Source organism: Primulina eburnea, chromosome 13, assembly GCF_022965805.1.
Source record: "Primulina eburnea isolate SZY01 chromosome 13, ASM2296580v1, whole genome shotgun sequence".
NCBI classification, from domain to species: domain Eukaryota; kingdom Viridiplantae; phylum Streptophyta; class Magnoliopsida; order Lamiales; family Gesneriaceae; genus Primulina; species Primulina eburnea.
Window position 1 is genome coordinate 28,342,710 of NC_133113.1, and position 24,525 is coordinate 28,367,234.

General features: G+C 33.4%; 2 protein-coding genes and 1 long non-coding RNA gene across 7 annotated transcripts; 1 reads left to right on the plus strand and 2 right to left on the minus strand.

Moving 5' to 3' along the window:
* Positions 1–2,886: 2,886 nt before the first annotated feature.
* LOC140809796 (uncharacterized) lies at positions 2,887–6,936 on the plus strand. Of its 5 annotated transcripts, none has more exons than XR_012113177.1 (3): positions 2,887–3,849; positions 4,182–4,288; positions 6,645–6,936. It is a non-coding gene; the product is annotated as an uncharacterized lncRNA (long non-coding RNA). The 5 variants fall into 5 exon arrangements; XR_012113178.1 differs by having other exon boundaries at positions 2,887–3,789; XR_012113176.1 differs by lacking the exon at positions 6,645–6,936 and having other exon boundaries at positions 2,887–3,861; positions 4,182–4,427.
* Positions 6,937–10,137: 3,201 nt separating this feature from the next.
* On the minus strand, positions 10,138–15,939 carry LOC140810676 (uncharacterized). The gene is made up of 12 exons (XM_073168546.1): positions 15,751–15,939; positions 15,580–15,673; positions 15,424–15,490; positions 15,098–15,199; positions 14,756–14,820; positions 13,857–13,952; positions 13,375–13,454; positions 13,073–13,286; positions 12,211–12,266; positions 11,153–11,278; positions 10,677–10,860; positions 10,138–10,451 (listed from the first exon to the last, which is right to left on the minus strand). The coding sequence occupies exons 1-12, from the start codon at positions 15,780–15,782 to the stop codon at positions 10,326–10,328; spliced, it is 1,242 nt and encodes a 413-aa protein (XP_073024647.1). The 5' UTR covers positions 15,783–15,939; the 3' UTR covers positions 10,138–10,325.
* A 670-nt stretch (positions 15,940–16,609) lies between these two features.
* Positions 16,610–24,024, minus strand: LOC140809372 (P-loop NTPase domain-containing protein LPA1 homolog 2-like). The gene is given in 9 exon segments (XM_073166970.1): positions 16,610–17,174; positions 17,425–17,532; positions 17,715–18,458; positions 18,562–18,705; positions 18,708–18,974; positions 20,017–20,098; positions 22,249–22,574; positions 23,412–23,581; positions 23,719–24,024. Coding segments are annotated over 8 exon segments (2,196 nt in total). The 5' UTR covers positions 23,571–23,581; positions 23,719–24,024; the 3' UTR covers positions 16,610–16,808.
* Between the last annotated feature and the right edge of the window lie 501 nt (positions 24,025–24,525).

Here is a 24,525-nt window from a genome sequence, read left to right on the forward strand (position 1 = left end):
TGGTTGAGTTCCATGGGTATTGCCTCGGGTGTGTATATAACAATTCACTTTTATTCTAATTATATGCATGTTCTATAATTCTCCTACAGTCTCCAAGCGACATAATGAATATGAACTGAATGCAATATTGGAACTCCAATCTCCCGGTTTTTGCGAAAAGAAAAATGAATTTCACGCTCTTCTTTTCGAAAAAGAAAGATTAGTGAAATTCTATTGATTGCAGCTTCATCCAGACCTCCGGAAAAGCATGAAAAATATTCTAAAGATAACATCTCATTAACTCAAAAAAAAAAAAAAATCAATGTAATTTTAACTCTGACGACTTAGAAGTTGAAATTTTGTACACTTGCTCTTAAGATATATGTGTAGCACGTATCATCTTATATGATAAATTGATTCGAGATACTTGAAAATATAATTTCTTGAAGGCAATATATTGACACAATCATGTATTATATCACAAAATCTTTTCTAAATAAAATTTTATATATTATTGCAAACATATTTTTACTTAATGTATTTATTTTCAAGAAAGCAAATCAAGCTGTGAAATCTCAACGCGCTTGCATATAAATCAATCAAAGTCTTATTAATTGTAGGTTTTTTTTTTTTTTTAAGAAAACCAGAAAAAAGAAATGGTTGAGAAAACAGAAACAATGCCTAACAATAAATAGTCACCTAAATTATTTGTTTATTTGAAAGGGAAAAGTTTAGGGTCGGGTTGGCCCACTTAAAAATGCAAATTCTGAACAGGCCACATCATACTGTACGGAAATGGGTCCTCTCTCAGGTAGACACTTTTGCCGAGAATCTAAATAATTAAATAACAATATATACTGTATACCCTTCTTATTTTTATTATTATTTTAAATGGTTATTATATAATATAACTTATATAAAATTCTCGGAAGATTTAAAAGAGAAAATAAAATATTTAAAATAATATATATATGAAATATTAAATTTTAATAAAAAAGGACGAGTCTTAATATAAAGCCATGATCAAATCTTCCTTTTTATAATGTCTATGGATGGAATATAACATCTCAAATTGATAGCTGTTTGGTCAATTAATAAAAAAAAGGACTTTGATGCCTTTTAATATTTCATTTCAATAAAATATTAAATTTTGATTACATATATTTTTCTCTTTTTCCTTTATGCCAAAGGTAGTTCAGATACGGTTTTTCCCAGATTTAAAAATGATTTTTTGCCTTTTTTTTAAACAAAATAAGGTACACCTCATTATTATCTTTACAATACATGAGTATATATTTTGTGAGACGATCTCACGAATCTTTATCTGTGAGACGGGTCAACCCTATCGATATTCACAATAAAAAAGTAATAAATTTTGATGTATGACTCAAATAAGATATCGATCTCACAAAATATGACCCGTAAGACCGTATCATCTAAGTTTTTATATTACAAATATTAGGAATTATTTTTTGATTAATTAGGGCCCCATAAGTTGTCTAATCAAGTTGATTTTTTTAGTTATTAGGTCCACATATATTCAAGCCTTCTTTCGTAAAACAATAAATTATCCTTTTATAATTATGTTCAATATTACTAAAAAAACAATATATATTAAAAGAGACCGGTGTGAATAAGAGAACAATATTTTTGAGTTAGTTTTTCACCAGACTTTCTGATTCTAATTTGAATTATAGCAACGTTTAACATTTTATATGGAAATTATCAATCATCAGTCCTATTATGATTTGGAGAAATTGCATGTTTTGTTCTCGGGTTTGTCACATAGTAATTTTAATCATTTATATTATCAAATTTTAGTTTTAATTATGTATATTTCAATTTTTGATAATTTTTAATATTTTTTATTGAAAAATCTCGATGTGACATTCCATACATGAGATCTATTACTACATCATACTTCTCTAAAGCGATTACATGACATCAAGCACATCAAGATACTTCTTTAAAGTGGTAACGTAACATACAGAGATGACAAAAGAATGTATTTGGGATGGGTTTGGCCAAACTCGGGATCCGTCCTCGGTCAAGAAAAAATTGGACCTGATATCCGCCTCTCCCAACCCCTAAAACCTCGTCAGTCCAATTCTCTGCAACCCGATGTTTTTAATTCTAATAACCGCATAGCCAAAAATATCGAAGTTACGCCTGTTATAACATTTTAATATTCATAACGAGGGGATGACAATATTGTCACTTAGGGTTAGAGACCAAATATATATATATATATATATATATATATATATATATAAATATATATATATATACACACACACACGGGTGTTATTCTCACTTAATTTTTATTTTTATTTTAGTAAATAGTAATAGATTGATCGGGTTGTGTGGTTAAAGGGAACTCGTAATTCTGAACGGCCCACGTAAGCATCACGACTCGGTGTAAGCACAAGGGTCCATCTCTACTTTCGAGAGCCGACACACCAAACAAGATTAGGGTTTTGGAAAAAAAGAGGTCTGTCTTAAAATAAAATTTTATTTGTCAAAAATGTTAAATATTAAATAAGTGTAATAAATACTCGCTAACCCAAACCACCACAAACATGGATATACATAAATAAACTTGTTTATACTTACTAACAATGATTATTATGGTTATGAATCATGATCATTAATAGATCGAGTCGATTCTTAAAATTTTACTATAATTTTATATTATTATTTGAATAAATATAATTTAATTATATTAAATATGTGATTTATAGATATAATATATAATTTTTGAACTTTAAACTAAATTAGATACAATAATTACGTGTAAATTATATAAAAAATATTAATTATTTAAATGAATATGTTATTTTCGTAAAAACAAAACACTAACACAAATTGGACCAAGGCATTAACCTTTATATATATATAGGAGTCTGTGTGGATATATATTCAAGAAACACCTCCCCCACAGCGTGAGTTCCCTAACCCTTTTCTTTAAAGCACCCCTTTTGCTTTGTTCTTCATGACGGAAAAATCGACCAAACTCAGCTTCAGTGGCTGAATTTGATCCCCCAAAATTTGGATCATTTATATTTTCTTGTTCTTTCTTTCATTGATTGGTGAATATTCTTCTGGAATTCGCTTCATTTTTCAAAGTAAATCGTTTTCTTGACTTTTATGTGGTTCTCTCTTCATCACCAAAGATGCAAATTCCACCAGTCAATTTCAGAATATGAATCCATCTTTATTCCTCTTTCTGTTAGAGTGGATGACCGATTTATCTGATATCAATTGATTCTCAAATGAATCTGATTGGGAGTTTTTTAAATCTTATAATCCATCAAATCGGGTGCTTCTGCTTTATTGATCTCTTCTGTTAATTTTATTAATCTTCTTTTGTCCCACTAGGGTTGTTTTTGTACTCCTTTTCTTTGATTTTTTTTAAGACCAAAGATTCTTGTGTGCTACTGTATTTTACCCAAGATCGATGCACATAACTTTAAGTCTCCACCAAACTCACACTGCATCCTTGAAATTGCCCGTCATATTTCTCAAGACAGATGAAATTAATTGAAGGGTTTTATCTGAAAATCCAGAAAGATTTAGTTTTATGCATGGATCTACACATACAGTCGTAGTTTTCTGGTGTAGCATCTTCAAGATTCACATGCAAAGGCGTGGTGCTGATTAATATCAAACTTGATGATTTTTTTTCTTGATTATGAACGAAAATCTTGGATCCGTGCCTGCCCAGTACCGAAGCTTTTTCTCGATGAGAATCTTGATGATGCTGCATCGGCAATAAACGACTACAAAGCCAGCCAAAATGGTCGGTCTCAGGCAAGTTGGATCAAAACCCACAGTTCCCCAGCTCTTGATATGATTCCAAGTCTCTGACAAGTAGGATTTTTGGTATTTTGTGTGAACTGAATATTTTATTAGTTAATATTATTCTTTAATCTTTAATTTAGTGAGTTGGCTCTGTTTGAAGAAACTCCATTCTGATCATTACATATAATATAGATCTTTTTACTATTTCTCTCCGAAGAAAAACCTTTCATGAAATTTTTGTGTATAGTACATGTTTTTTCTTATATCAAAGAAAAACCTGAGCTTCTAATTATATAGTCTTTAATACCAATTATTTCATGCTTGTTATGCATTATTCGTTCTGATTTTTCAGCAAAAGTAGTTCATATAATTTGTTTACCATTTGCAAACTGGTTTTACAGGGCTCATAACTTGTTGCCGTATCGAATTTGATCAGAAAGCGCCAATCTTGAATTCAGCTTTAACTTGAATGATTTCAGCAAATTAAGATCAAATTCGGTATGAACAGGTATGAATCACGATTGATGAATTGTACTATTTTTTTTTTCATGTTCATAATGTTTTCTTGTCTTATTTGGATGAGATTCAACTATGCTTGATTATCAAACAAATATTCATAGAAAAAAGTTGAAATTTCTCTCTTGAAATTGATAATTTCATTGAAAATTTCGAGTGCCCTTTTAACAGATCAGTGTATATAACATGATAGTAATGTGTTCTTGCTTTTTACAAGTAGTCACAGTCTGCGGTGCATTTGGACCTACACTCGAGCATTATGCAATTTGGCCTACTCATGATATTTACTCTTCATCGAAAAGTTCACTTCATCAATTTCCCTTAGCTTTTCCAAATACGTCCATTTTCGATGAAAAAATCGCTTATTTCATGATTCTTTTGCTCACATTTTTATGGGAATCTCAAGATTTAATCATTTTTCTATATATTTGGTTGGTTCCCACGTCTATTTTATCAACCAAAAAATCCCAAGTCTCAAATAATATCATGTGATATTTTTAAGTCATCAGATTCTTCTTGCTTTTTCATCACAATCATCTCCTACTTTTTCTTTGGTTATATACATAGCTATTGTTCTCAATCTCGTGATTTTTTGCTTTTCTGAATTTTTTCGATTGTTCCGTAACACCTACACGCATTGATTTTGTTGAAAAATTATTGATTCTACTCGTTTTGAAATTTACTTCCATTCATTAATATCATCCATTATGCAAGAGATAATGAGACCTCGTTTTGTACCATCGGGCATGGCATGTAATGATCCTTCAAAACATGTAATTAGGTACATTACATAAGAGGTTGTGGAATAGGTTCAGATATATATAATCTGATGTGTATGAATCAATAAATTACGTAAATCAATTAATTTTCCTTCCTTAAGTTTCCATTCTCTAATGAAGGTTGATCAGAACTATTTGTACTGGCAAAATATGTTTATACATTTGTATCGAAAACGACGGTTATTTACATTAGATGAATGTGATGTTGAGAGTTCTAAAAACCTCGAGTCATTGTATGGAAGAAGTTCTTGAAATTGATTTAGAATATGATTTAGCATAAGGAAGTCTGGTTCTTATACTTGGACTGCTTGACACTATACAAATGTTTACAGATAAGTATTTGACACATTTTATGTAGGAAAACTGTAATATTAGTGTTATATATATGTCTATCTATAATTTTGATTTTCTATATTGTCAAACTGCAATCTTGGTTCGTAATCTTTATTATGTTTGACATCAATGTGTACAATGTCACATTAATATTTACAATGAAAAAAAATAAAATTGTCAAAAATTAAAAATATAGAACTGAGTCTGAAATTGAAAAATATAGAAAATCAAAACAACAAATAAATAAATATAAAGGATTAAATCACAAGTTTCCATTTTATGCAACAATCGAAACATTTTATTCATTATGTAACTTACATTTTTTTTTTTCTAGTTTTAGTCATTTTAAAAGTGAATTTGCATTTTTAGTCTTATATTTGCATGTTTTTTCAATTTTCTCTTGTTGACAATGAATTTTCATTTTTAATCTTTTTTTTTTTTTTTTCATGTTCACCATGAATTAACATTTTGTCGTATAAATAGCATTTTTTTTCATTTTTTTACCGGATTCTATCGTGTATGTTTCCAAATAATATTCTAAAACAAAATCACAACACATATGCAAGTTTCCTTCAAAAAAATTCATGTCTGTATCTACGATAGACTACAATTATAAAAGACGAAAAGAAAAAATACAAGTTAAAAGGACTAAACATGTCAATTAAATGTTAAAAATGCTCAAAATAGAAAAAAAAAAACATGCAAGATACATGATTAAAAACGCAATTACATCGTTTTGATCAAAAATAGAAAAAAAATATTTATAAATTACGAGTTTGAAAATGCAAATTTATTTTTAACATAGTAAGAATAGAAAAATTGAAAATTATAAAACAAAAAATATAATTCTCGCTTCCATGTTACGCATCTTAATCCAGTAAACCCCAGTATCCGAGTAAACGCCCTGACAGGAAATGAACGGTTCAACTCATTGCCACAAAATTACCATACATGGAACTTAACCGAGTCCGGCAACCAAAAGTTTGTCCACATTTGTTAATTAATCTGCACTCATTTCTCCATCAATGAATCTTATATAGTTTTATTCATTTATGTTGGTATATATTAAAAAAGAATTAAGATTCTAAAATGGGTAATGTAATTTGAAACGTATAGGCTTTTCTTCTTCTGATCGATCAAGAGTTATTCTTTATGCGATAATTAAGTTTTTTCATATTTTATTTTGATCCGTCTCACATATAAAATATGTTTTTCCAATGAAATTATCTTGTGAAGGTATGAATTTTCTCAGAAGTCGCTGCAAAACCAGCTGGCTCCTCGTACGGATCATAATTAACGCAAGGAGAGAAAAGTAAGTCAAGTCCCAAATATAGTACCAAGTTGTTCGCTCGTAATGAATTATGGAGGCATGGAATGGAGCACACCAAACTCAACGTTGAAACATGTAAAATTCAATATTACTCAATAAATTAACATATACGTATGTATATAGTCAATTCCTGCTCTTGATTTTTTCCTTTACACTTATTGTAACATTACTTTATTAATAATAATAATAGACACTTCACTTTATTTTAAATGCGTGTACATGAATCGAAGTGTAAATAGCAATTATTGGAGTATACATAACATTTAAGTTTATAAATTGTTATTGTTACTCAAAGTTCCGGGAATTATCATAATTATATTATTAAATAAAAAAAAACGTACAGTGGTCCTAGCATAATATATAGGTGGTCCTAGTCTCCTAGATGCCTAGCTGTATATATTATGTTTGGAATAAAAACGATGAATAAAAAGAAGAGATTTGCATGCAAATGGACCAGTTTTGATCGGTTTCAACGTATAGATCAAATCAAAATTTCTCTTTATTAACCAAAGGTTTAGGGAAGTCAAAAGAGAGGGGAACGCTTGACCATCTTTTTATATATATATATACTAACTGGTCTTAAAATGATCTTTAAAAATTAAAAAGAAATGGTTTTTTTGAATTTTAAATTAAAATTATCAAATTTTGAAATTAAAATGAAAAAAAATTCACTAACGTACCAAAAATTGGTTAGTATAAAGGTTGTGGAAATAAATGTCAAAATATCTCATTTCATTGATGTTGTCTTGGAGCTTGGAGAATCAAGCTCGGGTATTTTTTTGGGTCTTAAATGTTATATTTAGTAAGGAATGAGATTCTCCATTCCTTTGATGTCCTCTTCCTGTTCCTAATTGCCTTTAGTTAATTGTATTAATACTAAAATTCTACAATATACAGAACTTTAACAGAAGAAATTGACCAACAACCACTTGTTAATGTAAAGAATCATATCTGAATCAAAACTTATATCCATCCTCTTATACGTTTTTTTTAAACTAAAAAAAAATAATATATTAGCATCATCAACTAACATAACAGAATTTTATATTAATATCATTTTGTAATATTATCAATAAATAAATTTAATACCCGGACCTGGAAAAAACTCAAATAACTGGACAGGGAAAAAATAATATTATTTTATAATATCATTTTACCGTGATATTGTTTAATATTAATATCATTTTTTATTATTGTTTACTACGATATAATATTAATATCATTTTACTATGTTAATGTTTCGAATTTTTTTTTTAAAAAAAATAAGCGGGTTGGCCCGTCTAACCCGCGACCCAAGGTGGTTGGTTGGGTTGGCCATTTAGAGCGCCAAAATGGCGGGCTGGCCGGGCCCGCCACCGCCGATGGCGGTTGCGGCGGTTGGCGGCTGCCCGTCCCGCCAGTCCCGTTTGACAGTCTGTCTTAAATTCTAGCTCTTGAACGATTGATATGAGAATATTTTTACTTTCGTTTTTCTGTTAGAAGTTACTAATAAGTCTTGAACCTGAAACATCTTTCCAATTTTCTTTCGTGGTAAAATCAAATGCCATTTTTATATCGAACGAAATATGTCGGTGTGCAGCCCTCGGTGTATGGCGGTTCGGCAGTTTGTTTTGTCGGTGTGCAGCCTTCGGTGTATGGCAGTTCAGCAGTTTGTTTTGGGATGTAGCAATTGCGGAACCACACACCATACATTCTCCCACTTTATCAATCACTCTCACTTGAATCCAACAAAACTTTATTCAAGAAACAAATACATCAGGTTATGAATCCTCCAAGGCGACTAATGTCTTCCATTAATTACAATGAATTTTATCCTTATTCTTGTAACAACTATCGAACCAACACCCAGTCGAAATATGTTATTCTATATTCCTCACGCAATTGTCATTTGAATTTGCATATATATCAAACATAAAAAATTGTGAAATATATGATTATTCGGGATCTTTGACATTGGAATAATATGCGGCAACATGAAATAATAAGTCGAGGTAAAGTAACTCATTTTATCCACAAAACAGTGCTCTACGTTGACGACAATCGTCTATAAGATATGACTTCGAATCAAGAGAATGCAGCACAACAACTTTTTATAACAGCGAACGAAATATGCAGAGCTTTCAAGCACAAAGTGAATTAGAAGAGAAAGCAGCAAAGATGCGAGAGAAAGTATGAGCAACGCAGATAGAGGGATTATTTGTAGTAGTCCACCAGTTGCATAGAAGGAGCACAACCTTCTGGATACGAACGCAATTTTCTGTGAAAGGCTAAGGGACGCACTAGATCAAACGCAACCTTCTGAACTGACGCACTGATTGATCCATCCAAACGCAGACGCACTATTTGGTCAAAACCCAACGTTTCTATGATAGGCTAAGGGACACACTGTCTTCAAATGAGTGTAGTCTTTATTTCAAAAATAAAAAATTATTTTCCAAATAAATTTTGTTTAAAAAGATTAATCCAGTCAAGAGACCTCATCTCACCTCACCTCACAATACCACACAGCCCCAGGGCGCGTGCGTGTGTTTGTTTTACCGAGACCCAGCCTATCAATATATTCCCCTTTCCAACAACTTCTGGTGCTCATTGAGACCCAAACACTTAGCTCAAACTTGAAGCTAATAAAAAAACTATTTTTGGCAAGTTTTCCAACGTGAAACAACTCTTACTTTGTTTCATTCGCTGCTTACCATTTATCCAACAAAATCAAAAGGAAAAACCACTAATTTGACCATAAATGTAACCAATTATTTTTAAAAACACAATATCAATTTCAACATTTAAAAACATCTTACCTAAACACCGTTTCGCCCTTTGGATTTTTGCTCATGAGAAGTGCTTGACAAAGGACAAACAGCCCTATATCCTAGACAAGTCTTGTGGTCTTTGTGGTACTGTAAATGAAACTGCACAGCATGTTTTCTTTGAGTGTACAGCTTCTACACAGCTTTGGGTTAGATTGTGGGAGCGGTTGAAAATTCAGTATATGGCGCGTTCTATGACAGGTTTACTTCGTCTTCTCCGCAGGAGATTCAGAGGTACTACTATGCGTGCACGGAGATGCCACTCGGGGATAGCTGCATTGGTTTATCACATTTGGAGTGCTCGTAACAGGGCGCTTTTTGACGGTGAGAGGCCGGATGTGGAAGCTATCTTTCGGAAGATTTTGATTCATGTTCATCGATCGCTGGCTGCTGGATGATTTTCATATTTTGTCTCCCAGTATTTGGATTTCATTCTTGGGATGTATCTATTTTTTGAAATAACCATTTTCTTTGATTATAGTTTTCGAACACTGATTATGTGATCTCTGGGTATACCCAGAGTATTTTGTATTCTTTTTATTTATCATCTATGATATGTGTTCATATAACAAAAAAAAAGACTTTGATGACAAACTCGATAATAGCCAAGATATTTCTGTTTAGGTCTATCTAAAATTAAAAAGCAGATGTCATTCCAAACCCAGATAAGACATGGCATTACACAAACTCGAACTAGAAAATAATGGGATGTCTTTCACCATATTAAACTTAAAAATTTGTTCCAACACATCAGCCAGGCTAAGTTAGAAACATAAATGATTACTCACTTAGTATATTATCCGATTGAAGTTCCGCATGCATTTGCTTCATAAGTATCTCTTCGATCCCATCGACGAAGCTTGAGATATTCTGACGTATAGGTGCATTCAATGAGTTCGCTGACTCCTACAAATTACACGTCACATAAGCTCAGGCCAAGAAATCATTCAGTCTTTAACAGTAAAGAGGCAAACAATGTGCGCTGAAATACAAATTTTCTCGATTTTTACCCACTAATTTTTCTATATATGTTTTTCGCTAAGTTTTTTTTTTTAAAAAAAATTGCATTAAGAAGTGAATGAAATATGATCTGCTGCTAATAAGCAAGAATCAAGCATTAATACGGCTCACCACTATAATGCAAAGGCCAGCCAACGAAATCTCTTTGCAGAGCTGGCTCGAGCTCTTGAGTGAAATTAGCTCCAAAGTAGAATTTAATGCTGGCCAACCTTGAGACAGCTTTATGAAAGCATCAACCCCACCAACCATATGAGCTACTACTGTGTCTTCTTTGTCTAGGTACTCAAAAGAGTGCCTGAAACAATAGAAAGGGCATAAAAGAAACTGATATGAAAATCAAATGGTAACTCTCACCTGATCTTTCCACTTCTATGTGGGATACATATAGGTAAAATGTTAATTATTAAGAACTATGCAGTGGACCACAGCTGCAAGCATAATAGCATATAACAGAAGAAAATCATAGTGCTCAAATCAAAATCATCCATGGTTTTGATGATAAACTAAATAACAATCTCTGTCAAACCACCATTAATACACGCTCAAATAACCAAGATCAAAATTAGCATTGTAATGAAGTAGTATACCTTGACTTCGCATTCTTCACAACTATTCGTCTGAGTGAGGCAAGAGCAATTCTATCTTGCACCCTCCTCACAAACCACTCCAGGGAAGATCTGGTTGTGATTACTGAGAATGATGGATAACGCAACCTGGATACGGTAACAACTAAATAAATTTCAACTATAATACACACCTGCAGAGAATAATGTAGTGATACAGTGGAGCCATATAAAATTAGGCATTTTGATTTATGACACAGATCAACTTAAGTTGATTTCAATGTGCATCAAGATGCATGTTAGATGCGTAGCCAACTAATTTCGGAAAGTTCACCAGTATGAGCATATTGATGACTAAACCTTTCAAATTACATATATCATCAACAAAGAGGGAAGTCCCAACATCATTCCACAGTTGCATCATGCAAACACTGATCCAATACATATGGCAAAAATCAAAGGATGAAACACAGTAGAATGCACAGATTTTGAACAGAGAAAGGAAAAAAAGGTAAAAGTCACGAAAAGAAAGCTATAGTTTGATACCTATTAGCAGTTAATCAGCGAATAAGGAGACAAAATTTCACCATCAATTTTGTGGTTCTATCACTCAAAATAGTTATCTGATGTTTAATTTACTCGAGTTTAGGTCCACCTCAATCGCACTGACAAACTCTTCATGCCGGCATGGATTTAATCAAAGAAAGAGATCAAATGACTCAAATCTGCCATCAACTAGTTACTTCTTATTGCGTCAATCGTGCGTATTTTACAACTAATTTAACAAATTAAGCATATTATCACAAAGCACCAAAGCCATTAGCAGTTAGTTACTTCCATAAACTAACATATTTCTTAACATAGTAACACATAAAATAACGAACACCTCTAATTTTATGACCACAACTATTATCTTCACCAGGCAAAGAAAAATTTAACCTTTGTCAAGTTTAGAATCCATATAGATAATAGACATTTATAGCTAGAGGCAATCTATCTTATCAAAAATGTTTACAGTCCATGCACACATGAAAAATATAAAAAATAAAATAAATCTACAAACAATAAAAGAAATCACCAACCTGAAAGACTTGGCAGCATCAACAATTTCATCTAAGTATGTATCATTTGGGAAAACCTACAGATATATCCAAGGCAGAAAACATAAGAATGATTTAAGTAGTGAGTCGTGATGATCTTAAAAATAAAAGCAGCAATAACTTGCAAGGACATCCTCAGCTGCTATTTCAAAAGTAACCTCCAATCACTTGGTGATAAGAAAGGTTATAAACAACGGAATTTGACAAAGAACACAAAGTAAATGACCACGAGATAAACAAAACACAAAACATCAATACAGAGTTTTCTGGCATCAGATTACCTAAGTGACAATGTCATTACAGTGTAAAGCTCAGGTTCCAAGTTTGTGAACATAAGAAAAAATCTTGAAATACATGAAATGTTTTAAGATAGAATGTTATTTTAAGAAGAGGTTATCTTGCTAAGAACATTGGAAAAATACTACAATATCAACAAATTTGATGTCATAAGTCCAATTTATAGCCAAATGTTACTCGAGATTGGAGTCAATAAAGTTACAGGTATCTAAAGGTAAAATAGGAGTGATAATTTTCAGCAAAAAGATATAGCCAAATGTCAGACAATAAGAATAGCCCAAGTCCATCAGTTACGTGGCAATGATCATGTATAATATGGGATAAATGTGATGTTTGAGTTCATTCAAGACATTGAATAATTTTTCTCATGGGGATCATATGTGAAATAACACAATTCACGCTACACCATGTTGTGTTATTTTCAGAATAGATAGCCTCAGTTAAGTTCTTGGCATTCACATCTTCTTATAACTTAATTTGAAATTATGAATCATGGTAACTAATTTCAATTACCTTCAATGACTTTAAGTCTTTAATAATGTCTTACCTCAACATTTTTCAATTCAAATGTTCCATCTATAGTTTCTATTATCAACTCATGATTCAGTTCTGGCTCAATGACACCTTCTATTTTTTGCTGGTGCAATACACTATCTAAATTTGGGATGTGCGTCCTCAAGGACAACCTAATGCGGTTTCCTTCAAATTCAACTACTCTGAGACCAGTCAATGTATCCTCAATTTTCTCTACAGCTTCAAACCTGTGAAGACAAGAGCAACTATATGTCAGATCATAATAAATAAATAAAAAAATGATAATGGATTCCGTGGTTTCTGAAAAGATGAAACCTCTGAATAATCGTATCCAGATCTTGCAGTGACTTCAAAGTCATCTTGTTCTTCTCAATCCGGTGATTGAGTTCCAACATCTTAAGGGGGGACAAAAAGGCAAAGAACTTTAAAAAATGATTTAGCATGTCACAGAGAAATGCAACAATTACAGAAATGGTTTAATTACAATAATATCCATAATTTTCAGTTTTCAACGAAACAATTTCAATGCAAATAATAAAAGGTCCATGCCTAAGACAAAACCACAACGAAACTAAAGTATAACAACTGAGAAATCAAGGCCATGTGTTACAATATTGCAGCTGCAATTGTGTGAAAGAAATTCATATATGACTAATCATCAAAAGGCATCATGAGGGAAACAGTCTTTTAACATCTGAGATAGAAAGACATTCCTTTTCAGAACATGATGAAAAACATTTGTATAATAGTTCATAAAAACTAAAATACAGAAAGGGCAATTGCTATAATGAATAAACCTCAAAACTAGAGTCGTGTGCATTTGAAAAGGTTTCCTTGTATGCTGCCTCATAAGAGACATCTGTTTGCTTGTCCTGTTTTTCTTTTAGAAGTCTCTGCGCCATGAACAAATTTTTTTTAGCAGAAATGCTAACAAATAAATTCAAGAAACAGATTCAAGACACAAACCACAGCAAACAATATTTCCATTTGAGAGGTCGTGCAGACCACAAAGTACATGTAATACAACTAATTTAGAGTTCCCTTCAATTTCTTTGTACTAGTTTTAAAATGCAAAGCTTATGTGTTTCCGTCGCTTCAAATGAACTTTCTTCCCTTGCCTTACATTGCCTCAACATGCTGGAAAAATAAAAATGACATAAGGTGATCATGAATGCTGATATTATGATAAATAGAAGCCTTGATCTATTAATATCAAGAAGCCATAGCTATACATGAAACCCCATTATTTGGTTAGGATATGAAGATTCAAAGTTTAAGCCAAAATCTCAGTATTGTAGCTTTAAATAATACTTCATATCAAAAGTACAAGTTTCGAGTGCAAGACTTTAAGCCACCTTCAGATTGTTCTAATGCCTGTTTCACAAGAAAACTGCCTACTAGCAGACAAGCAATTAGTAGCATTTAACATCCTGCCTTTATATATATATATATATATATATTTATATATATATATATATATATATATATATATATATATATATATATATAAACCTTCAGTAGCTCGTAGCTGAGAGAATCACAACAAAATAAAAGGTGCAATAACACACAAGGCATGACAACAAACACAAAGCAAGAGTTCATATATAAACCAAAAAAACTCTTTGACGCTGAACAATTTAATAAACAGCAAACCACAGTCAATATATTTAAATCTGGAAATGCCATGCAATATGACCTGTGACTCCATAAAGTCCAAGGAACAACTTAATTTCTCCAGTTCGCACTCCAATTTATCATTATCTGCAAAACAAAAAACACCACCAACAACAATAACAATGTGGTATAATGCATGCATAACTCAACAACATAAAAACATGAAAATGAGCACAACTAAATAATGCTCATTGTAAACCAGATTATTAGGTGTGAAGGAATGAGATCGGAGTGATGGGAGGAAAGACTTGCTTGGTGGGTAAAACTTGATATTAAAAAAAATTACATATAAAAATATAAAGTCGTTAAGATTGAGGGTGTAGGAGCGACCTCTCACCTACTCAAACAAAAGAAAGGCTTTTACCTTCCATACATCTTCTTAAAAGCTCCATAATTTCACTTTCAGTATTTGCATTTTCCCCCTCTACTGCATTCAGTTCTTTCTTCAAATGCTCCATTAGTTCATCTATATTTTCAACATAATAAACCAACATTGAGTTTTAACAAAAAGACGAACATCTAGTGACGATAAAACCACCTCGGTGGACAACCAAATATTTGGTTGGTGGTTCAGCCAAAATTCTTTAAAAAATCATACTGATTAATGAACCTTCGTTATTGAAAATTTGCAATCAAGTACTAGTTAAATAAAAACGACTGAAACAATAATAAGATAAATAAATTTCTCACTAAGGTCTTCATTCGCCAACGATCTTACATCCGAAGAACAGTCCGATACAACCTGACTCATTTTCCTCTGAAAATAATGAAAAGCTACCCAATTTTAACATCGGGAAAAAATACAGAAATTGCTATCAAACACACGAGATTTTTCATTTCAATTACCTCAAGTTCGACTACGACCTTGTTCAACAAATTTTCCGTATCCTCGTCGCTAAGTTCTGAGTTTTCCGAGACGTTCCGGAGCTCCAAGATTCGGCTGTACATAAGAAAAAGTAAATCAACACACAATAAAACATCGAGATGAATGTAGGCTTGGTGTTTGAAGAATTACACCTTCGGAGAGAATTCAGATCAACTTCGCTCATTATTTTTCACCGACTATAATATAAAATTTCTGGGATACACACATTATTTTAGCTCTCGTGTCTGTCTCCTATAGTGTAATTTTGAACTCCCGCCAAAGGGATATAATTTTATGGGCTAGAGCCCAAATCACGAAGGCCCGAAGTTTGGGGAAGGGGAAACGTAACGAAGCTGTTTAAAATTTATCATGAATTAGGAAGTAATAATTTAAGTATGGAAAACACAAAATCAAAAAAAAACTCATGCTAGGTTAATAGGTGAAAATATTGTATAGTTGAATGAATGCCTTCAGTATTTATGCATTTAGCTTGCTAATAATAGAGAATGAAATTGCGATATTCGACCAAGGCTTTGTTAGACTATGGCACAAGTCTTTCCAAAGTTGGAATGGTGCTCGTCAATCTTGAGTTCGAGACCCAAAACCCCTTCCCAGTGTAAACAAAATTGCCATCTTCTTTCTGGTTTAGCTGTTGTTTATTTTTTTTGGTATAGAAGTCGTTTAAGGGATAGATCACATAGTAATTACCGTACCGTACCGTCACTTCTTTCTTTGTTATTTAAATTTAAAAATATGCTATCACCCGTTTAGCACAATATTATAATAATAGATAGAAAGATAGTAAATTGTGATATTATAATTTGGTAAGCCCGTGACAGATCAATGAAGAAAATTTCTTTTTAGAGGCATTAAGCGGTAGTAACCAAATACTTTTAATCTAAATCTGCATGCGATAAAAGGTCCCCACAATAATTACATCTACACCCCCACCACCACCCCCCACGAAGAAATCGAAAAAAAAAAGGAAAAAACATTTACGTCAGAAATCTCTAAATTCAACAGCCAGAGCTTGTCAATGCTAAACAACAGGCATTTGAGTAACAAAACGCCCAATTCCATAAACAAATTGGCTGTGTCTACTGACAATGTCTTAACAATGCCTCAAAGCTATGAAACAGGAAGAAGATACATCAAAGACTTTATGAGCTATGGACAACCACAAAATCTGCACCGCTACCTCCGAAGTGCTTCAATTGGTAGTTGTAGTTGACGCTCCACGCTTCCCAAATGAAGGGATGCTTAGCGACCGTTTCCTATATCTATGACCCAAGGAAGGGGGTAGAATTCTTCTATCGGTATTATCTCTGAAAGGAGATGTGAGAGTCGCATGTTTTGGTGACCCTGAATGGGTTTCTGTTTCCGTCTCGAAGAGGTCATGAAAGTCATTTTCGTTTGTTTGGTCTCCTAAAGCAGAGGACACCATTTTGTGTGAATCCATTTTACTGACAAATTCTTCATCATCATCTGAGGCATAACCACTTTCGTGAATGTCCTGCCTAGTAAGAACATCATACTCATCTGATTCCGTTGATCCTTCATCCACGGACCCTTCCAACTGAGATAAATAACATGCAATGAGAAACATTTTTTTCAACCAACAAAATAGAAAACACAACGGCCCAAAAACAATGAATCCAGTGAAATAAACTATATCCAAATTGCAAAAACAAGTATCAAGTTATCAAACCAGTTATAACCATAAATTATGAAGCTTACAAATGGCAATATTGTGTATCACAAATTAATGTGGAGGATCTGCTCAATGTAGCGTGCCAAGGGAAAATTTTCCGACAACATATTCTTACCTCTTCTTGGAGCTGTTTTTGCTCATCACTTGAATCTTCGTCACTGTCTGCTTCAGGTGGTTCTTCAACATCTTCCTCACTACCATCGACAGACAATTCTTCCTTGAGCTGTGAAAAGGACAACGGAAAAAAAAGAGCACGATTAGAACCAGTAAGGACCCATAGGTTGAAACTTTCATCCCATCCTGTTGGAAGCATATTTATGTTTGAAAAACTACGTTCAAAATTTCAAATTATAAGCCAACTTCACGGTTTAAGTTCACTTCGTAGTTGATGATGCTGTAACTTACTTCCTTAGCAGGCCCATCAGACAACATCCTCGGTGAGCTGCAACAGGATGAATAATATATACTGCCATTGTCAGTCAGCTCACCTCTTGATTCATCTACGCTGCTTGCATGACTTGTGCCCCCAGTATCACTTGGCCAAGCACTAATACCAAAGTGACCAAACTGAAGGTTGACTGGTTCTGCTTTTCCAATCCGCAGCGGCCCATACACAGGTGTTCCGATTCCATTCCCAGTGGAGTGCCCAATAATGGGTTTGCCATTGTCATCTATCATGTCAACTGGCCATGCCTTTGCCACTGAACCATCATGATTCAAAAGTGCCATCAATTGCCTACTAGAACCTTGCCTTTGGATTAGCTGAAACATTCCTTTAGAACTCAAGGAATTGGCAGTACACTGATTCCTGTACTCCTCGTCAACAACAATTACTGTGTTTGTGATTGGATCATAAAGCTGCTCCCCTGCTTCCCGCCTTCTTAGGCAGCTGAAAACTGTTGCATGGATGGCTGCTACACTTTTATCTACATTAGTGTTGTTCATCTTTGGCACTAAATGTTTATCTGCCCGATTGCATAGATAATCTTGGATTGTTCTGATATTTCGTATATACTTGACATACTTGTTTTTTGCAGGATCTAGTGTCATGTACTTTGCGCGAACAGCGAATCTTTCGAGGTGTTTCTCTTCATTTGAAATATAAATCATAAAGGGTATAATTGAAGGGTGTTTCTTCATAAGACCCATCTGCATTGCAAATTCAATCAAAATCAAATCTGGCCTCTACTATAAATGAAGCAGTATGTCTCCGTGTAATTTTCTAGAACTAATGCATATTAAAAATTATTACCACAAAATTGAGACTTAAGTGGACGCCTTCAACCACTACAGATTCTTTCCGTTCTTCCCATGCGGTAATCAATCGATCAAGGCTATCAATCACCATCTCACTCTGTGCCTTGAATCCTTCGATCGCCATCTGCTTCTGACTGATAACATCCCTAGCAGAAATATTTCCTTCGGATTTCCAGTTGCAAGAATACTAGAGGCGTCATCCTTGCCGATTGAGGTAGCTGAAATGCCAGCTGATTTCTTTGCTTTCTTTTTGGCCTTTGCCTCTGCAACAGCCACTGGATCTAAATGTTCCCCGGCATGATAGGTTGAGGCCCACAGCAGTGGATTTTGTTTTTCATCAACAAAGCTCCTCATCATATGCCGAATTGAATCAGTAGATACAACAGTCGTAATTCCCAACCTGCTTCCCTGAATAATAGTGTATAACTGAATTAAGGTCATATAATCAATGTCGTAAATGACGGGAGGCGGTGGCGGTCCACCAACTAGGCGGTTGAATTTTTTTAGCAATTATTTATAAATAAGTATATATAATCATGCAATGTTATTACAAGTAATCATCAGTTTTTATGTAATATATATAATTAAATAATATTTATTTATAAAAAAGCTTCATACAATATAATACAATCTAGACAAAGTGCAAATACATATATAAATGCAAACAAAGAAGATAATCAAGGTGGTGGCTGATGGCAGCGGCTGGAGGCGGTTTGAGGTAGGTGGTGACCGATGATAGAGGAAACTTGAAATCAAAAGTAAATACAAAAGAAAGTGAAATGTGTTTTTATTATATCTAGGGTTTTCTAAATTGATTGACTTTGACCGATTTTTAAAATTATTTGACTTTGACAATTGACTAGGATTTTAAAATCATTGACAGCCTCGGCCGCCTTCACCGCCTCTCGCCCTGCCGGATAGCCTCGGACCACCTACAGAGATCACCTTAGACAAAGGCGGGGCGATCGAAGGCCGCCTACCGCCTAGACGGCCGCCTCGACCGTCATTTAGAACATTGCATATAATATAAATAACTACATAAGTTAAGCAAGGGTAGCTTGAAGACAAATGCAAGAACCAGGTATTCTCTTAACACTTAAAACTCATTTATCACATTTTCATAAATCAATCGAAATACAGTTGAGGTAAAACAGAAAGTTCCTTTACTGCCATATAAAGCATGTATGTGCAAATCTCACATCATATTATTCTGAATATTCATCAAAACATTTTCTAGACAGAGCCAATTTGATGAGACTGTGTCACGAAAGATTACCTAACTTGTAAAAAGATATTGATTTATCAACTCGACTCTCAATGTTCATACAACTATGAGTCTGTGACAGGACAAAGTTCAAAAACTAACGGAAGCTCGGGTGCTAAAAATGAAAAGAGAACGAAATAAAAGAAACTTAACCAGAAACCAAACTCAAGGCAACAAGAGACATACCAGTAAGGCAGATAAAGTAGATTTTCCACAGCCACTAGTACCACACAGCAACACCGTCACAGATTCCTTTCTTTCTCGAATTCTGAAATGAAAACAAACACTCAGAATAAATAAAACAGAACAAGTACCTTTAAAAGTAAAAATAAAAATAAACAAAACAAAATAATAAGGCACAGTAAACATTTAACAAGTTTATTGAAACATTGTGTTAATAGACACATCAGCCAGCAACCATAATATCACCTCGCTCATTTTTAATAAGTTAATTTTACAACCATAAGTACATTAATATTTCATGGCTGGGACTCGGCTAATAAAGTATGACACAAAAAATCTAAATGGAAAAAAGTCATAAATTTTCAATATGAGAATATCACATCTAAATATGTCGTGACTCATGTAAGTACATGCAGAGACGAAAAAATTCTTAAGCTGATATGATAAATCTCGGAAGCACAATTATGAATAATTATATTAAAATATAAAATATGCTATAGACAAATGATTTTGCCAGCAATGATACGAACTAAATAAATCAGGAAAAACAAATAACACAGAAGACATGTGTGACGATAGGTGTTGGAAAGTCATAAGTTAGTTTCAATGCATGTGTGACGATAGGCAAGGTTATAGAAAGGACAACATGTGGTAATGTCAATTGAGGTAATACATACTGCCTCAGTTCTAAATATATATATATATATGGGATGGAGCTAATAAATAATTCCAGGAAACCTAACTTCAGAAATTATAGCAATTTCATGTTCCCAAATTGGCATGTCTCGACTCATAGTGGGAAAAGTGGTATATGTATAAAAAGTAAAAAAACAACACTAACGAGCGAGCACCATGTACATATATTGAATCATAGATTTTTCAATGTATGTTTCAACATCTGAATGGAAAATTGCACCTCGGTATTCTTTTCAGTTGATCCAAACCACATTTTCTTAGTTAAAACGAAACAAGAAAATTCATATGCTAAAAATGGCTCTCACGCAAGCTGCAGATGCCACCCCAGTTTCTAGGTTCACAGCTAGGACAGGAGAAGAAAGCACCAGCAAGAAAAAGAGTTAACAGAGAATGATTTTTTTTAAAGAGTAGGAAAGTTAAAAAGTGAAAGGTTCTCTTGCAATGAAGTTCACCATACTCACTCGAAGGAACTGTCATTCTGCTCTTACCTTTTCTATCCAATTAGAAATGAATGAAACTTTACTAAAGAAACAATTACTTCGACTACATAAAGCAAAGAATCACACTACCAAGAGAAAGATCATTCATAATTTCAATATATTTCCATGTTCACTATTAAATCCACCAATTAAACTCGGTGTTTTATTGTCAATAATAATTCAATAGTATTTTTAACAGTTGCAAAATCATCATAATAAGAGTAGAAAATATGCGCCTAGAAGTATTACATCTTCCTCTTAGTTCAAACCTAGAATAATTGCAGGAAAATTTATCATACAAACAAGCTCGGCCAGTGGTTTTGGAATCCATATGAATACCTAATATTGCAAAAGTCCAGGAAGAAAATGAAAGGGGAATAAGAACGCATTAGCACATTGAAAGGTGAACTGAAGAAAAGAATTCCAGTTGGCAATAGATGACCAATTTTTAGTATGATAGCACATTATACCATGTTCAGAACTCTTCTGAGTCACTGGATGAAGTCTGGGAAAAAATAAAATTCAGAGTCGCCAGTTGGTCGGTAGTATTGCCGGAGTATAAACATCTTTGCATTTCTGATTTAGTTAGGGATTGGAAATATATTTGGTCGTGAAGATGGCCATGTAATTTTGTTTTTATTTATCTTCTGATGTGCGGATTGCTTATCCGCTTACTGTAGACCTTATTATAATTATAATAAATTAATGTTTCCAATCAAAATATAAAAAGAACTCTTCTGGGAATTCGGAATAATTCTTAGGTTATACTCACAGCACAGGCTCCTTCGGATTTCTGAGTGCGCTTAGAAAAGATAATATGACATAAATTAAATTGATAATCAGTTGGTTGAGCTTGTGCATCACTGATGAAATAAATGAACATACAATAGGAAGGAGGCTGAAGAACAATTTGACAAGGCCAGTAATACAACCAAAGTAAAACACCAAAAAAAAAGTTATTACAGTGTACAAAGACTCTCTTCACAAATACTTGTCCCATTTCAACTTGAACCTAAAACATCATATTTAGTTTAAGATGGGCATAAAACGGTAACAGTACCTGCAAGCTAATATTAAATCAGCCCTTTGATTCAGTCCCACATACTTGTACTCAGAAAGCGCTCCACAAACAACATTTAGAAAAAATATTCTTCTGACAACCACAGTGGTGCGCCTTTTGTACAATTCAAATGGTTCCCCTTTGCTCTTATCTTCCTCTAGAGTGAACTGATCAGAGTTTGTCTTATCCAAGCAGGCATGAGCGCCACGTCCTATCTCCCTATGAGGATACACTGCAGCATCCTCAAGGGATACATCCACAAAAGCTGAAGCCAACTTATTAGCCAACCTTTCCTGCCTCATCGTTTCGAATACCCTTTGACTAATCTGAACAAATTAGGAACGTAAGAATCACAAACAAAAAATTCACAAAATTAGGTAAGGGATAGGTGCAACAAAGACACACATGCTTGGACTGCACCAGATAATACATGAGATCATTTCCTATTGAGAAAAAAATGAAATTTCTGCTAACAGATTCAAGATGTCCTGAATCTAATAATCTTACACATTTTTATAGAAAAATAAAGCAACCAATTGCAAATTTGAATCAAATTACTGAAACACCAACTGCTATAAATAAACAAAAAATCCAATGAAGATTTCAGTTGATCAAAATGGCAAGAGAACTGACAATCATCACGAGACTGGTGGAAAATTATAGATCCCCGTGAAACATGGATCATTCTTGAAACAACACATAACAGCATAAGCCCAGATATGCATCATTACTTCACTACTTCAAGAACTATCATGAGATTCTCTGGAGAAAATGTACTACAATTCACAAAAACTACAACATGAATTTATTAACCTAAACTACAATGATGAAAAGGCACGCCCATTTTGGATCCACTAATCCACAAACAAAAGACTCAGTAAATTGCATATCGAGGGTGTTGAGAATATAACATTAAGATAAACTAACAGGCAATAAAACATGAGTTCAGTTCCTAGATCTGAAAATCAATATTTTTCTTTTCATCGGAATTTCCAATCAATCATCACACGCGATTCACAGATAACATCTTAAAAGTCATGCATGTGTCCAAAAACACAAATGCATAACACAGGTCAAGTAAACTTTGAAAAGGAAGTTAAAATAGGAAGCACGACTATTTTTATAAATATAATATAATATAACTTCTAAAACAAATAGAGAACCTTAAAGGCGTGCCGAGGCTTGCAACCCATGAGCTGCAGAGAACTCTGTAGAACAGAACGCGTATACCGAAACGACGGAAAATCCTTCTTCCCGAGGACCGCATCATCGTCCACCACTACAACGTACAGCAGCTTCGTCACCCCCTCCGCCACCGCCATTCCCCCCGAACCTGTTCAATCCGCATGCGAACAGAGCACGATACACCCCCAAAATTAAAACACAGCTCAGATTCAAAATCAACGAAAAGACAGTTCATACGCGATCACAATACCACAATGCATGTTTGTAAATTTAAGGGATCCAAACCTTGAGAAGGTAAATCCAGAGACTCCAGATAGGGTTTCAAGAAGCGGAAGCAGCGGCAGTTGGAGAGAAAGCACGAAAAATGAGAGTCCGAAGCGAAGCAGAGGCAAAACGACGTAGTTCTCGAATCGATCTGTCCATTTTCAACAGCATTTGCTTTGGAGAATACCACCTTCGTTCAACCTATACAGCAGACGGTGAATTTACCGATTCGGGGCAGATTTATACACGGGAATCGCTGGGACCCGGGAAGGGTATTCTAGCAATGGAGGAGGAGAGTGGCAGAGATTGTAATTTAGTTTAAGATGGGTGGGTATATTATTTAACATAGGACTCTTGCTTTTTATAGTCACAAAATTCCAAAATATAAAGTCAATATTTGTTTTTTTTAAAAAAGGTAAATATTTTTTAAAATCACATTTTTCCTGGCGATTATCATTTACAATATATATATATATATATATATCTTCCTCGGTGAAATAAATTACTATTTTTAATCAAATATAAATAAATTACTATTTTACTAACCAAGTTATTATAAAATGCGAAGCTAAAACTTTTAATTCTAGCTGTAGTAATAAGTCCACACTTTTGAAAAGTATATTTCTTTTGTTAGATATTATATTATTAATATAATAAGTTATCGCATTTATTATTAAGTTATCGCATTTATTATTAAGTTATCGCATTTATTATTAAGTTATCGCATTCTTCTGTAGTAAGAAGTTATCGCATTTATTATTAAAAATTTAAAAATATATTATGTCCGAATAATTTGTATTATTATTATTACTACTACAAATTGACCGT